The 17,267-nt window shown below is 33.0% G+C and overlaps 1 protein-coding gene across 23 annotated transcripts in view; it reads right to left on the bottom strand.

Annotated features, from left to right (window-relative positions):
* Nucleotides 1-17,267, bottom strand: part of LOC126777145 (microtubule-actin cross-linking factor 1) — a 266,118-nt gene that overhangs the window by 56,497 nt on the left and 192,354 nt on the right. For 18 of the 23 annotated variants that reach the window (XM_050500046.1, XM_050500057.1, XM_050500043.1 and 15 more), the window contains 5 exons: nt 16,964-17,187; nt 16,541-16,691; nt 16,089-16,172; nt 14,475-14,762; nt 173-285 (listed from right to left, as the gene is read on the bottom strand). In XM_050500046.1, coding sequence (XP_050356003.1) covers nt 173-285; nt 14,475-14,762; nt 16,089-16,172; nt 16,541-16,691; nt 16,964-17,187 — 860 coding nt within the window. Of the gene's footprint in view, nt 1-172; nt 286-1,534; nt 1,700-10,634; nt 10,760-14,474; nt 14,763-16,088; nt 16,173-16,540; nt 16,692-16,963; nt 17,188-17,267 lie in introns of those variants that run through there. The other 5 variants (XM_050500055.1, XM_050500056.1, XM_050500058.1 and 2 more) reach the window with 2 other exon arrangements.

Genomic DNA, 17,267 nt, shown 5'->3' with positions numbered 1-17,267 from the left:
ATAACTATAATGTTATCACCGTGTATGCCTTTAGAATATTGTGGCAAAATAAAGACTTCGTAATAAACAATGTATAAAATGTAACCGTACATAATGTCCGTACACAAGGACACATAGACGTCTATATATCCTTACGTACGTGTCCGTGTACGCATGTTTTAGTACTACTTACTTTTCAGAAGTATAATGTGAGGTATACGTGTGCTCTGTTGTCGCTAAATCCTGCATGTTGAATTCTTGTCGGAAGGAACGCGCTGAGCGCGGCGCCATTGCCTCAACGAGGCGCTGGAAAAAATAATATACATTTGAATTAAAACTAAAATTACATATACAACAATCCTCATAAAGGACATTATTCGCTTAAAAGTAATAACTGATAAGTTGGTTTTGGAGATTAGAGTAAAAAAACATAAGTTTTCGTGGTCATGATTATTATGCTTAAAGAACAAAATCTTCATAAAGATAAATAGCAGTGAGATAACTGTTTTGTTTAAATCATTATTTGCCTCAATAGAAACATTTTAAAATACTTATTAGTTTAAAGTGACAGATTTACAAAGAAGCATATGCAGTCAAACTTATCTATTGAGATGAATCCACGATTTTAATAAATATACACAAGTCGAGTAAAATCGTAAGGACAATTGGTTTATAATAAATCTATACACATTGTAAAATGTCGAAAATTGTGAATGGAGCATTCGATTTACGACGAATCGCATAAAATTTCTATAGACAATTTCTATATCTTATGGTTAATTAGGTAAGTGCGTTTATAACTTAGCTGAAAGGGCTTTTATATCAGCCGTTTTTCTGGCTAGATTTATTATAACCTAACGATTGTTACAATTATCCAGTTAATATATATGTTTGACAAATATTTATATACGCATTCAAGAGACTGGATTGAATTGCAAAATTCGATTCGATTGTAGGTCAGACATATACATACATATATGTTACTTTATCAAAGCCTTTAATATATAATTATTAATAATAAATTGCTTATTTTGCTGATAGAATAACCTGCTATATAATATGGCTTGTCTTTTATGCGTTTATCTGTAGATAACTATGTAACTTAAATACTTGAATTGGTTAGTAAAACTAAATTGTTCATATGCGACTTTATTTCTCTAGAAATTTTATATCATAAAATTTAAATAACAAAGCAAAGTATTCCTGTAAATGTTTCATTGCTGAGATACGGCTTTTGAGGAGAGAGTTTGGAGCTTATTTCACCACGTTGCACTAATGCGGGTTGGTGATACATAAGTGATCATTTCAAAGAAACTAGACACAAGCAGGTTTCCTCGCGATGTTTTCCTTCGCCGCGGAGCACCAAATAAATTATAAACACAAATTAAGAACATGAAAACTGTGCTTGCCCGGTTTTGACGCAATTATCGATCAAGATTCACGCTCTGCAACCACTGGGCCATCTCGGCTATTTTCATACTTTATATGGCAACATTTTTCAAATTCATAATTTATTTAATTGTAATCGTAAGTACTATAACATGTCAATACCAACCCGACATTCGAACGCGAAGTCATACTCGTACTCCTCCATTTTAACACAAAGATAAATAACACAACACTAAAACCATTTATAACGTTTACAACGTATAAACATGATTCACACTATATTGTAATTAAACTTAAAAATATAATAAATTAGAGCATTTTCTTTCACAACCTAGAACAGTTTAACACACAATTAGTGACAACCGTAATAAACACAAAAATAATTTAAAACAATGCCCGGATAAATATTATCGTAATTAAAAGAAAAATAGTTATTCATAAAGACGGCACGGGTGTACGCGAAACGTGCTGATCGGATACTGAATGAAAAGCATGAAAACCGTAAACCGAAAAAAAATAACGCCGATTCTAAATTTAAAACATTTCGTAATAGTTTCCGACGCGTCTAGCCGAGACCGACGATTGTTGCGTTGATTATTATTACATTTGTGTTTTAGAAATTTTAGGATAACAGCTGTTTCTGGATAATTTGAGGTTAGGAAAACGACTGGGCCACTCGATACTGGGAGATGCGCGCGCATCCCATTGCGCCGGTGCGGTGCCTTAAAATGGACTAGGGATTAAAAAGTAATATGACATATCAGCCGAATGAAACTAAACTTTATTCGATTGATATAAAATCTAAAATAGAATTTCTCGATTCGACACTACAAATAGTACTGACCCTATGACCTTAAAGTGACGTAGTAACTTTTTGTCGCAACAAGGAGTATTGATAATGACAAAAATACTATTTCTTATAACAAAGCGTATATTATATTATGATTGCATATTTAAATACATGATTTAAAAGCGGTTAAGTGGGATTTTAATTATTTTTAAAATTATTTCCTGTTTGTTCGTTTGATATTAAACGAGTAGTACACTGAAGTTCTGTCTCGTAGATTCTGTGTTACAATATGATAGATATTTTATCGTATTTCAGGGCAAAAATGCATACCATTTAGTATTGTATCCTACTCTATGTTAGAGATTGCTTAAGACGATAAGACCCGCTGTTTTCGTTTTAATTTTACATAATGTTTTTTGTGTTTGTGTGTGTTATGTGTACAGCCCGGATTAAACTATCATTATTACTATCCGTACAATAATCCTACAACTACAAAGTAAAAGCTTTATTCATATTATATTTAATGGATTTTATTTTCGTTACTGATTGGAAAGATTTAAACACCGTTTCGGAATGAAAAACCTCAAACTTGGTTATGAACAGAATAATTTATGGTTCTAAAACCATGAGCCTGTGCCTGAGTTTTTTTTTTTTTTAAAGTAGATTTTAACAATATTGAATTTATTTTAAAAATTGCTTCGTGTATGTATCTATATAGACGGTTCTGTGATACGTAAATTATACTTAGAGATACAATATCTCGTCTGTTTCGTTAATAAATTAAATTGGAATATTATGTTACATTTTAGTAACAAATCATTTATGCTCTATGAATCATAATAAGGATCATATGCAGTACGTATACTTGTAGAACCGAGTTATACTATTTTCTCAAGAAAATTCTAGATCGCAAACAAAATATTATTTAATCAAGTAAGCTCTTATATCAGAGACTTACCACCGCTACCACCGATTTCGTTTAGACTATACCGAAACCTACAAGAAATTGTGTTCCGATTACGTCTGTCTATTCTATTCCTTAATATTTCTCTTTATGGAATAAAAACAGCGCCGTCTAGTGACATTAATCGGGATTCCATACAAAACGCAGTTAACGTAAACGATATTCGATACATTAAAAAACTCGCACTGGACACAGTTCTGTAAGGCTCACGGCCCACAAGACAATACAAAAAAATTACTCTTAACCAAATTTCCTATAAGCATTTATGCATTATTGTTACCTATCATATCTCTTGTAATTAGTGTAATGTAATAATATATAAGAACTATACAGTTATTGTGTTCATTTATAATAAAAAATAAGTCTACATATATTTAAAACACTTTATAAATTCGTTGACTCGTTTATGTAAATAATTATATTATAATTCATATTAATAATATACAACGGGTAAATTGCTATACTCGTGTTATTTGAATATTTATCTATTCTAATATATAGTAATGCGAAAGTTACTCCATCCGTCTGTTGCATTTTCACGGATAATCTACTGAATCGATTTTGATGAAATTTTATACGGAGCAAGTTAAAACCCCAAGGAAGGACTATTACTCTTTATACCTAACACCTGTCCCCCCTGAAACGCTAGCGAAGCCGCGAGCGAAAAGTACTTATTTTTACCAGTGAATTGTTTTGCACCGATACATAGCTAGCTGGGGACGTTACCAAACTAGTTTATTACAAACTGTCTATATTGAAAACCGGATCAAAGTGATTCTATCCTTTCGGAGTAAAAATGTTTTATAATTCTTTCCTAACACCCAATAATATTTTCTTATTCTGATAATACTTTTCTTTAGATTTAGCTTAACAATAATGATTTATCGAGATATTTAAACAACAAAACATCCAATTGTGTACGATAAATAATAATAGAGCCAATAAAACTATACTTTATCGTAAATTTAAAAAAAAACAGGTGGTAATTGGTCACTTTTTCCTATAAACAATGACAGTAGAAGAAATAAAAAACAAAATATATCTTCAAATCACTGAAAATCTAAGATTGTGATGGTAAACAGAGTTGATTTGAGCATGTAATTAAAATAATACTAATAAAAAGTATTGATTGATGTTCGGCGATAGAATAAATGAGTAGATGCTACCTAAAGGGGGCTGCACAAAGCCCGTCATCAGTAGAAACTTCTCGAAGTTATGAATAATTCAACCTTATGGACTGATTTTTTTAAGCTTATTTAATATTTTTTCGCTCCTAACATAACTTTTAACAATTTAATTGACTATGAATTTACTTCCTCGTTGGTCTAGTGGCTGGCTATAAGGCTGATATCCTGGGTTCAAACCCAGGATCCCAGGTCCCCAGATCAAACCAATAAAAAGTTATTGGGGTTTTCTGTCGAAGATTCTCAGTAGTGGTAGCCCGGAGTCTGGAAGTTTGAATTGTGTACACATCGGATTATGAGAGTGAGGAAATAGAGAATGCACCTGTGTTTTCGCACACATTGGTGGACTATAATATGACCTGCGCAGTCTAATCTATCGTGAGAAAAATTATAATGGTACAATAAGAAAAATACATTTATTAATTGCCTATTAGCTTTTCAGTTACACCGTGAGATAATACACAAATCATTTAAGATGTTCGGTCGGTGGAAACTAAAATATTTACAACACATAATCCGCGCTTAAGTAATATCTAAATATAAACGGTGACTCAGTACATATATCACTTAACAAAACACTAAAGTGTAGGAAGGAAGTCAAATATGTTTGTTTTAGCATAATGGAATTGTAGAAAAAAATATATGAACAAATTTTGGAAATAGGCCAAGTCCACGCGTGCTTATACCTACATGTAAAACTAACTTAAATAATAAATATACACGACAAGTACAACACGATATTAACTTTATCAAGATGTAATTAAAAGTATCATAAATCTAATAGGTATACTTGCTAGTACATTAGATTTAGGAACAGTATACTTTTAAAATTAATCGGTTTAACCAACAAAAATGATTACTAAAATTGATGTATTAGTTAATTTTAAACACAAAATATCTAGAGATAAATGTAATTGAACAGAAAAGAATGTCTATTATTACTTTTTTAACATGAGCAACTCGTCCAATTTCACAAAATAAATTCTTGCTTGTCGACGCATAAACACAATCTACAATATCGAATGATGACCTAAAATACGAATTTCAACGTTGCTATACGATTTTTATAAAACATTTATGCTTTACAACACGCAGCCGGCAGCGGCACGTGCGTTATGTAATTATGTATAAATTCTTCGTTCATTCATGACCACGAAAATATTTATGTAATCTGTTAAAACTATATATATAGAAATAAAAACATAGAAATTAAAAACTTATCGTGTTTTTTCGATATCATTTATTAATTTGAAATAAAAAACGATACAACAAATCATATATAATCTATTTAAATTTGTCTATAGACAGAAATATCCAGAAAAAAAAAAACCGATTGCACAAACAACGAAGTGTATTTAGTGCGAAGTCTTAGTAAAAACGCGCCAATGCGTCTCCGATGAGGTCGATGACCGAATTAAGACGTGCAACGATCTTTACGAAAAAGCAAAAATTTATTATTATTATTTATAGTGTTCATGTTTTGTTTTTGTGATTACAGAACAGAATATAAAATGTGTAATATCGTGACTTTGATGTATGTGTGCGAAGTATGTATAACATATTTTATCTCAATACATTTAAAAAATTCGTATTAATAAACATTTTTTTAATTTTTTACCGCATGATTGCATTAAAAAGAAAACGAACTTATGTTTATTGCGATGTAATGCTCTATTGAATTAGAAAACTGGAATAAAAGACGTGTTTTATAAAATTGTTTTAAATATACTTACAGAAATTCCAACACAACTAATAATCTACGATAATTTTAATATTTACAGCCAGGTGGACCGACGACCTTAAGAAGGTGGCGGGCATCAACTGGATGCGGAAGGCGGAGGACAGGGAGCTTTGGCGCACCTTGGGAGAGGCCTATGTTCAGCAGTGGACAACGATTGGCTGTTGATTGATTGATTGATAATGATTTGTAAAATAATAATATATGTACAATATATTGCTTAAGTCTGATAATAATCCATTCTCTAGCAGAGACATTCGGGTACGTACATACTAATAACGTAAAACGCTCGTAAAAAAGTCCCCCGTAGTAAAATAAAATTTATAATTTGTTGACCTTTTTTTATTTTTAAAAGACATTCAAATAACGAACTAATTGTCATTCTGTTTATAATCCACGCGTCACCTTGAATCGTAAAAATAATGAACCAACTTGTGAGTATAGAATATGGTGTGACTTTGAAATTCAACGTTTATTTTTCCAAGTTTATTTGTTTGATAAAATAATAACAATAAACATTAAATCCAAAGCTATCACTTCTTACAAATTATATTTACAAGGTTTATTCGATAAATATCATTGTATTGTTTGAGATCTTATTTTATTCGCAATACGGTTTATAATGTGTAAATTTATAAGTAACAAACGACAAAATGTCACGTGACTATAAAAATAGGCGATCTGGCAAGTGGCAATCGTTTGGGTTCAGTCAATAGCGATTAGTTGCCAAATGACATTTCGACTAGAACGCAAAATAGGATTTTAAAACGATTAAGAGCTATTTTGTACACAAATTTAAGGAATCCCTAAAATGTCACACATTATATGAAGCAAACAAAATTACTTAGAGGTAGGTTAAGGCTGCAATGAAAAAAGTACATTAAATAGATGTAAATGCCTTTAAAACTAATCATAAAACGTAGAGATTATTTAAAATTTTAATTTTACGTCGTTTATTAGCCTTTAGCACTAAACACTGATTTATCTCTTTCTATCGTCATTAATTTGCAAGAAGATGACACAATATTTTTGCTAAAGCCGTAAATGTTACAGGATTATTCGATTCGTAATTTTCGGGATTACAACAAATAAAACAATTCATAAACAGAATAATACTAAAATTTAATTAAATATAACACAAACAATAAAAACTAGAACGAATGCATTCGTCTTAAAAGGTTTAGAGGTGGAACATTGAATTAATAAAGTTGATAGGTTGATTCGAATACAATGGAAGATAAGGCTGAGCTCGAAATAACTGGACGGCGTTTTATTAGAAACGATTTTAAGAAAAGTTGACCAACCATGAATTAACTTGATAAATTTAGACGAGCCGGTTGGCGTGGTTGGTGGGCGTGGTGGTTCAGGCCGAAGGTTGTGGGTTCGATTCCCACCCAGGACAGATAATTGTGTGCATGAACATGTCTGTTTTTCCTGAGTCTGGGTGTAATTATTTATATAAGTATGTATTTACAAAAGAAAAATAGTATATGTAGTATATCAGTTATCTGGTTTCCACAGTACAAGCTCTGTACAAGTTTAATTTGGGATCAGATGGCCGTGTGTGAAATATGTCCCGGGATATTATTATATATTATTAAATCTTCACCGTTAGATATTTTCGTGAACAAAATCGTGTTACAAAGCGAAGCTTCTAAATGAAGATTTATAATGATCAATAATTAAGGCTTTTAAAATGAAATCAGTGAGGTAATTATTTAAAGTATAGAAATACGTTTTCAAAAGCAGTGACCTCATAGAGAGGAAAAAATTATCATTAGTTTCGTCATGGCTGTGAATGAGGTCACAATCGTAATTTATGTGACGATGATAATACGCCATTTGCAATATTAAAATCATTGGAAAAAATCTCAATTGATACCTACGAATGAAATGCTTTGTAATCATATTTTTCTAGCTATGCCGTGGTTTTGTTCATGTCCATAAAGTATAAATATAAAGAACCATATACATTCTATACCTAATTACATGTATCGTTTGAGAATATATTTATTTTTCCTATAACGTTCCTTATTAAACAGGATATCTTAAGCATAAACCTAACCACTGTTTTTTTAGATTATCATGTTCGACGAAATGAACTTTTCAGCTTTATAATAAAGATAAATGCAATACATAATTACAATTATTTCGTTATAGATAAAGACGTAAATATTTTTTTCATGACAATTTAACTTTTACCACAATACATACGTTTTAAATTATTTGTAACCTTACTTATAAACGCTGTTTAGCCAGTGTTTAGGTAAATACAGTTGTCACGTTCTCTCATCATTAGTTTGGCATTCGAAAGAAGTCACAGCATTATTTAAAATCACCAACTCTAAGCAATATTTATAGGTAAGGCCGTTAATGCCCTTGTTTTAACCCCTTCTTGGAAATCGTATTTACTTTACATCATTAACAAATTCACAATGCATGAACTTTGTTAGCTTAAAAAAAAGAGATTTAATCGTTCGTTGAGAAAATCTTATCAATTTAAAGTTTTACTTTTAATTATCACGTGGATAGTGTTCGGCTTCATATCTGTTATTCGCGCGACCTTAAACTCTGACGAGATCATCGCATTAATGAATAATTAGATATTCGACTGTAAATTATGTATATTTTACACGTAAATGGAGAGGAAATGAAACTTAAAGATATCGAATGGTAATGATCAGAGCCATTACAAAATTTGTCGATTTTCATGCAAAAAATAATAATGTACGAAACAAAATATTCTCGTTTATATAAAATAGACTTTTGGAGACTGTCAAGAAGAGAAAAGTTGCATATCTCGGACACGTGCTTAGGCATGAAAGATATGAACTTTTGCAACTGATTATGATGGGAAAAGTTGCCGGAAGGAGAGCTGTTGGGCGCAGAAAAAAGTCTTGGCTGTGCAACATCCGTGAATGGAAGGGAATCGCGAGTGCTGCCGAACTCTTTCGCCTCCCGAAGAACAAGAAGGTGTATTTAAAACTGACTGCCAACCTTCGCTAGTCGGAGTGGCACTCGAAGAAGAAGATATAAAATAGGCTTATAAACGAACTTTTCACGTTATTGTATTGAATTAAATGTGACACTACCATCGGTTAAGAATGCAGATTCTACCAAGAAGAAACTCAGTACATACTCATTTCCAACCAAAATATACATTTTAATCAAATACAATTAGATTTGTTATTTATCTTGTATACTAACGAATACTGTCTCCATTCTTTTTATCATTTATAAAGTATTTTATTGTATAATAAGCATCATGAAATTATATTTAAATTTAATAGGTTATATCGCAACCAGAATACGAAATATATTCAATAATTGGATACTCGAATCTTTCTAAATATAATTTCAAAACGTATTCATTTAATATAGGTTTAAATTTTAAAACAGTATTGTTTTACATTAATCGTCAAAGTTTATATTAATCGGCGAATTATCGATGTTTACTGCACCGATAACAAGATAACGTAGCATTGTAGTATAATTTTTAATACTTCTTAAACATCAACATTCCTGATAAGGTTATTGTATTAACATTGTAAAATGTTATCGATAAAGCGTTAAGTTGCATCCGTAAGGATTATCAAAAACGAATTTTAGTTAAATAGCAAACATTTTATAATTGAATTAATTATTTACAAGTTATTTTCAGATCGTTTTACTCAGCGTAATTAAATTTAATAATTTTTTTTACGACTAATAAAACAGTACTCTATATGATAGTGCTATTTTACGACGTCGTTGAATTGAAATGACAAATTTTATTTTATTTTTTAATTTCAACCTGATGGTAAGTGGTCACCATCACTCATAGACTTTGGCACTGTCAGAAAAATTAGAAATCCCTAACGTAGGCAATACACCACAGAGCTTAGGAACTAATATGTTATATCCCTTGTGCCTGTTACACTGGCTCACTTACGCATTTAACCAGAACACAAGTATACTAAGTATTATTATTTGGCGGTGTTATAAGAATCTGCTCAGACGTTCTTTGTATAGTACCAAACGTCCAATCGCAATATTTTTTCCATTTATAATAATAATAAGAAGAATCATAAATAAAATGACAATATAAACTATTGTATTATTTACTAGCTTCCGACCGCCAAAGTATGAGCGAAATCTATTTGAAACTTCATCCAAATCTGTGCAGTCGATTTTGCGTGATTATGTAAATATTGTTAATAAATTCGTCTTCAATTAAAAAAAACCTTATTTAAACTTTATATTTCCAAATTTAAGAACGGAGACGCGGACGCAGTTTATAATAAAATAATAATAAACGCCTCTGAAACGGCTTTCGACGATATCAAGAAAAACTTGATTTAATTTTTATTGTTAACAAGTACTACGTACAGCCTATAACGTCGATTTTCGCAAAAATCATTCCGCGACTGCATTTATATTGATCGCTTCATTAATATCTGATACGGTAAATATTATCCAATGCTGTAAAGTTATTTTATCGCGACTTTTTTTCTGTATTTTTATTAAACGCAACAAGGTCAAGGTATAATTTATTTATAAATAATTCACGGGAGGTATTTTTAAACGATATAAACTCTTTGGTCACTGAACCTTCTCCGAAAATATTAAATGCACAACACTGGCACTTATTAACTTGCACGTCGATTTTTCACTCGTTCGAATTTCGAAAACGCTGTACGCAGTTCGTTAGGACGTGCGTCGATCAGCGATCGTCGTTCGCGCGATACTGAAAAAGCGGACGTTAAATCGTCATCGCGTTAAATCGTCGGGCTATCTGTTGATGATTGACTGCAACTATATAAATGACGTAATCACCAACTTTTTATACAGCTTATCTGAGAGTTAAGCGCACTGTGAAAATCCTGATACATTTCACGTGTAAAAAAGATAATAATACTTGTGCAAGAACACGAACAGGTATCACCCTCCTCTAGAATCTACTTATGTATGTGAAACTTTATAAAATTATTTTCTATTTTTTTTTCATATTGCTTTAGCATTTTAAGTAACAAAAATATAAGACGAATGAAATAACTTCCGACAATTCTAAGTTATTAATTAATGAACGACGATGAATTTGACGAGCCGGTTGGCGTGGTTGGTAGACATTTGCCTTTCACGGCGAAGGTTGTGGGTTCGATTCCCACCCAGGACAGACATTTGTTTGCATGAACATGTCTGTTTGTCTTGAGTCTGAGTGTAATTATCTATATAAGTATGTATTTACAAAAGAAAAGTAGTATATGTAGTATATCAGTTGTCTGGTTTCCATAGCACAAGCTTTGTACAAGCTTAATTTGGGATCAGATGGCCGTGTGCGAAAAATGTCCCACGATATTATTATTATTATTAATAATAATGAATAATTAACAAAAAAAGATACAAATATTTAGTACACATATACCTAAGAGTAACAAAAATATTTGCGATGGTAACCTAACTATAAATACTTGTATCGGTACTAAAAATCGTCAAATCATTTCGATCTGTAGTTATTAGTACACATTAAGAAATATAAAAGATAGAAAAAGTTTAATTGCCACTACAATAAACAGTCAGACAACAATGCGGGACGGACGTGCTATTCATTACTTTTAACATAACGTCATCTTATATATAAATACATATTATCCACAACACAGAGTAACTATTTCCTTGTACTCATATTTACGATGTAATAAATAATTTTTGGGTACGTTAATCCCTTTTACTGGTGCGAAACGAAGTATTCGTACAAATTTTGCTCGATTTTATCAACGTTACGTCATCTTGTGGTTTTAAACTAACGGATTTAAGTGGAATATATAATCGTGCATTTGAAATTCATTTTAGAACTTGCGAAAACAGAATTCGAATTGTAACTGTGTGTAGGATTATATCAGTAGGTAATCCAATAGAGGTATTATATATATTAAACATTAATTTCTGTGGTAGTACTTTCAATGTCTCACACCAAAGTCTTCATCTGCTCTTGAGGGGAAGTTTGGTTTCGAGCTTATTCCACCACGATACTCCAATGGTGGTTGGTTTTTTATTATTTCCATGACGTATCACTTTTACGAAATACGAGATTTGTATATCAAGTTTTAAAACTTGAGAAAAAAAGATGGAAGATGAGGCATAACTTTTGTTCGATGATTTAGGTCACGGCGGGAAACTCAATGGAGGATAGGCAACTGCGCAGGAAATATATCAGTGTTCAATTGTGTGCGCAAACACAGGTTCACGTTCTACTTATCACTCTCATAATCCAGTGGGTCAGCAATCCGTCACGATCAGAGAGTTCAGGCCAACTGATAAATATTGTGGCAGAAAAATTTAATAAATGTTTACTGGCTCGAACTGAGCTTGAACTCAGCGTCTTGGAATTTGCTGCTTAATAAACTAGTCACTGGATCGAAGATCATCTTTAGCTCATTCTCTCATAAACATCAAAGTCATCGGCTTAGAGGAAAAAAAACTAGAACATCGACTGGATTAGGAAATTCTACGTACTTGAAGAACTTATGGAGCATACCGCCATATTCAGCTTTATCAATTATAGACTAGTAACATTAATACCGTTTAATCATTAAAATTAATTGCCTTCGGAAATACTACAGATAATATGCAGATGCAAGTACTTCTCGATCGGATGCACTTACACCTTTACCGATTCGGCTATGATGTAATAAATCGTTTCGAGATAAGAACTAATTGTGTAGTGTGAAGTTTTATGTAAATGGATTTCAAGTAGCGGTATATAAGTATATGTTATCAAACTTACAATAATCTAATCCGACCACAGACCTGTCTAGTATGGGCGTGATACCCTTTGCATTGTATTGTAATGTATAGATGAATGTTATGTTCGATAAGAGTAAGTATAAATGTAGATGGCAATAAGGCCAGAGAAAAACCGCCAAATTTATGTCATGGATTAATTAATGTTCTGAAATAAAAAGTTATTATTATTATTAAAATAGAGAAGTGTTCACACACATCAGATAAAATTTAACTTATGATCAGATCAGTATATAGATGATGATGATAACAAAGTCCTCTCGACCAATTTTTGGTCACGGTGGCTGTTCTTTAAAAAGATTAGCCAATTAGACAAGCAGTATGAGGCACCTGATGGTAAGTGGTCAGGTTAACTGTTAAACACTGGCAAAGTAAACAATAACAATAAGCAACTTCTACTTGTGAATGATTCGTTAACTACAGGATGTAACATGTTTTTGTCTCTTGGGCATGTAATCACGCCGTCTCATTCGACTTTCAGTCCCAACAACAGCAATACAAAAAATTACTGTGGCAGTAAACTAAGCGCTCAGTGGGTGGTACCCACTCAAACGGGCTTGGACTATGTCCGAATATACCATTATTATATACCTATCGTGTTCTCACAGGTAATATTAAAGGTCGTATTTCTAAACGCTATTATGGTACGCTAATGACGATAATGTGTTTCTCCAATTTGAAAAAAAAATGTTGTCAATGTGTGTATAGATAAAAAATCTAGAACTATTTACTTTTTAAACATATTCGGTAAAAAAGGTTTAAAACCTTACATAACAGATAGCATTGGCTAATCAAATACCTTATTTAGTAGTCATAAAGCACCTAACCTTTGCGTTCGCTATACTCAATTACGCCGCTCGTAATAAAACATTTACTATCGGCCCACGTTGACTGCACAGCGGTGTGTGGGTGTTGATTCGCCTTATACAGAACGGTTGGATCATTGCGTATTTGTTTAAGACTCGATTTAAAACGCAATTCGCAATGTTTAACTACATAATATAAATCAATCCAAATTGCAAGTTTAATTTTTATATCATAGAACGACAATTTATAGAAATATATATTTTTTTAAATTTAAAAATTTGATAATTAAAAAGATAAAATTATTCTAATCTTAAACTTCTCTAATTAATATTTATCAAAAAAAACTACTGAACAAATATTTTTTATAACGTCAAAATTGATATTTATCTTTAGTAATAACTCGGACGCGATCTAAAGCGTAAACTAGTTCTGTAAACACAGAGGCCTAACATTTTCTAATTTGCTATTCGAAACTGGCGCCTGGTAGTAGACGGCCTCCTTCGAGGTCCACACGATAAAATGACATAATCGTGACATCATTTGCTGTGAATTAAGTGAAACGTATGTCCTTACTAGACACAAGTGTTTTCGAATGGAATTCAATTAATAATTCTTTTAAATTTTAACTGGTTTATTTGGATTGATTAAAAATTCGTTTTCGAGTAAATTAATGCTCATTTTTACCTCGAATATTCAAGACAATTATCTCACTCAAATCCATTAATTGCTTCTCACATGACGTCTGTTTTTTTGCCTAATTAATTAAATGAAGTCCTTTGTAAATAAAACACGTGCGAATTTTTTAAATAGCAAAAAAATATGTAGTCAAATTCAACTTACCAATGTGACAATATCTCCAGGATTGGCTGCAGCTATTCTCCTCAGTCTCTCGTATAGCAAGTCCAGCAGCCTCTGGTGTTTCGCGTTCAACTCGTCCAACTCCCTGGCCACTGCTTCAGCGCCTGATGGGACAGGTTCCACGCCGGGGACCACATCCGTTCGGCCTCGGTTCCGTAACCGTTCCGCGAGCTCCACGTCCGCTTGCCGCTTCAGCTGCCTCGTGTCGAGGGACGGGTGGATCTCCTCGCAGAGCCATTCCACGTAACGCTGACATCTCGACGAGTGTATCTAGTTCGGGTTAGGTTGGGCGTTAGGGTTAGTTTAGACGGACTGCCCTTAAAGCTTATTTTTCAAATAAAAAGCGACTTTTCATTAACGTTTTCATCATCATACCATTGAAATAAAAGGTGTTCGTGCCAAATCAGAATTGTAAATTTTTATTTCAATGTACCAGAAATTCGATAATAATTACGATTCTTAACTTTAAGAACAACCCGCCGTCTGTTAAAATAAGCGTATCATAAAATATTTCCATCACACACAATTTCTTTCATCGGTAAGTTCAAACTATTGTTTTCAATTTCGTCTATAAATTTTAACATTAAAAATAGGCAACACGTCCAGACGTCTACAGCCATCCAATACACATTCAGAGCACATTCGTACCAAATTTGGAAAACAATGACAATTTTTTTATTAGAATTCGATTTTTTCTTTGAAGTCCAGACAGGTATTCCAGGATACAGTGGTCATGCTGGAAGTCCGCTACAGATAAGCGTGCAACACCCAGTGCGTACACTTTAAAACACCCAACGTGCATTTTCAACCGAAGCGAAATTTACAAACCACTTGTACGATTTCGACTTTAAATAAGTTTTTTTTTAAATAGTGTACATCGATCACATTGAATAGAATCGCATGCAAAGCGTAAGAACATTGACCTTAATTATATATAAATTCTCAGTCACTTTGATTGCTTTATAAGAAAACGATTTGAATTTCGAACGCGTTCCGCTCGAGCGGCCGGTGCGTTATCGCTTTAGTGACATTGCGACACAGCAGTCATATATTGCCGTTGGAATATGTTCAATCACACAAACGTCCCGCTTTCAGATGTTTTTGTTATGTTAGTTGTAAAACAAGCGTCGAATTACTATTAGGTTTTATTTCAAAGCGTCATTCAAAAGCATTAATATTGCTGGCTGAAGCTTCATGCATGTTTCAAAACAGACTGATAGACTATCAATAATCAACGTTCGAAGACCCGAAGACCCAAACGAGACAAGGAAAAGAGAAGGAAAGACGCTGGACACATATATCCTAAACTTCAAATGCCTTTCATAATCTCTCAAAATCACTTCTAACGCGAGCTTAATCGTAGGACTGCATTCTATGGTATCATATCACCCAAAAGATTCTCAAACATTAACAAAAGTAAATTTTATACAACCTATCCTTTTTTCTCTTACTGTAAGTATAGGAAGAGAAAAAAGGAAAGTCATATTTTTCAAAAGTAATCATATATAATATCATATAAATGTTGAAAATGGAATACCAAAGAATGCCACAGATTAAATACACGCCAGATACGATTTTCACAGCGCCGATATTTACCTTCGCCTCTCGAATGAATCTTCCACCGTCTACGTTAACTTTCTCAATCTTTGGCGTCCTCTCCACGACACTCGTCAATAGATTCTGCGATTATAGAAATTAAATTAATACATATATTTTTATACTATTATTCGATAAACGATTTTTGAAACTGTGATGGAATACTGAAAAAAATTAACGATACTTTAAATAAGTAATGGAATTTAATTCAAAATCGTCGTTCAGAAACCTCTATTAAGTTTTAAAAATTCTACAAAAATAAAACATTGTATATAATATGAAGCTATATGACCTAAACTAAAAGATGCATCTATAAAAATTAGAAACAAATTAGTTTAAATCGATGATCAAAATTATCAAAACATTTTTCGTCAACTATTTTTAAGTTTCAAATTTATTTTTTAGTTTTTATCATTTATCCACATATAATACTTTCATATAGGCTTACGAACCCGGGAAGGCTCCAGCTGCTCCTTGGGTCGCACCTCGATGGGGGGCTGCGCTTGCAGCTTGCTGTATGCGTCATCGATCCACTCCGCTTCTTTTTCGAGGCCCGCGTTGTAGTTGCGCAGGAGTTGGTACGCCGCTTCGCAACTTCGGAGTCTGTCAGAAAACGGAATAGAATTAACTTTGATATTTCTGCTTTAGTTTGAAATAGCTCAGATTGATATTATAATTAGTCTAAAAAAAAATCAAAGATAATATCGAAGTAAGGAAATGGATGAGATTTGGTCATATTATCTATTATCAACCCATCCGCGGCACACTCGGGTGAAAGAAGCTCCAGCGCTATCTCCTCGAGCCATTGTTTTTATGTTTGCTGGAAATGAGCTATCTAAATAGGTAACGGAGAACGTATAACGGAAGTGGCGCACCGCTCGGCGAGCTGCCCGCACACGTGCCCCCAGCGCGCGTTGAGCTGCGCCGCCTCCTTGTCGAGGCGCTCGAGGTCGAGCTGCTTGCCGCGCGCGGCGCCGGCCAGCGCGGCGCGCGAGCTCTCCACGAGGCGCCGGCAGTTCTCCGCGTCGTCGTTCATCTGGTCCACCTGGATCTGCTGCTTGCTCACCGCTACTTGCATGCGGAGGAGCTCCTCGTGGATCTAAGGGACAGATTTATGGTAAACTTATAATAAGTTGATTTGTGATTTAGGTCTAAATCGTAGTGAAAGTAAATAATTTT

This window comes from Nymphalis io, chromosome 22, assembly GCF_905147045.1.
Source record: "Nymphalis io chromosome 22, ilAglIoxx1.1, whole genome shotgun sequence".
NCBI classification, from domain to species: Eukaryota; Metazoa; Arthropoda; class Insecta; order Lepidoptera; family Nymphalidae; genus Nymphalis; species Nymphalis io.
Note: the sequence above shows the minus strand (reverse complement) of the source record. Positions and strands in the feature narration are given on the sequence as shown.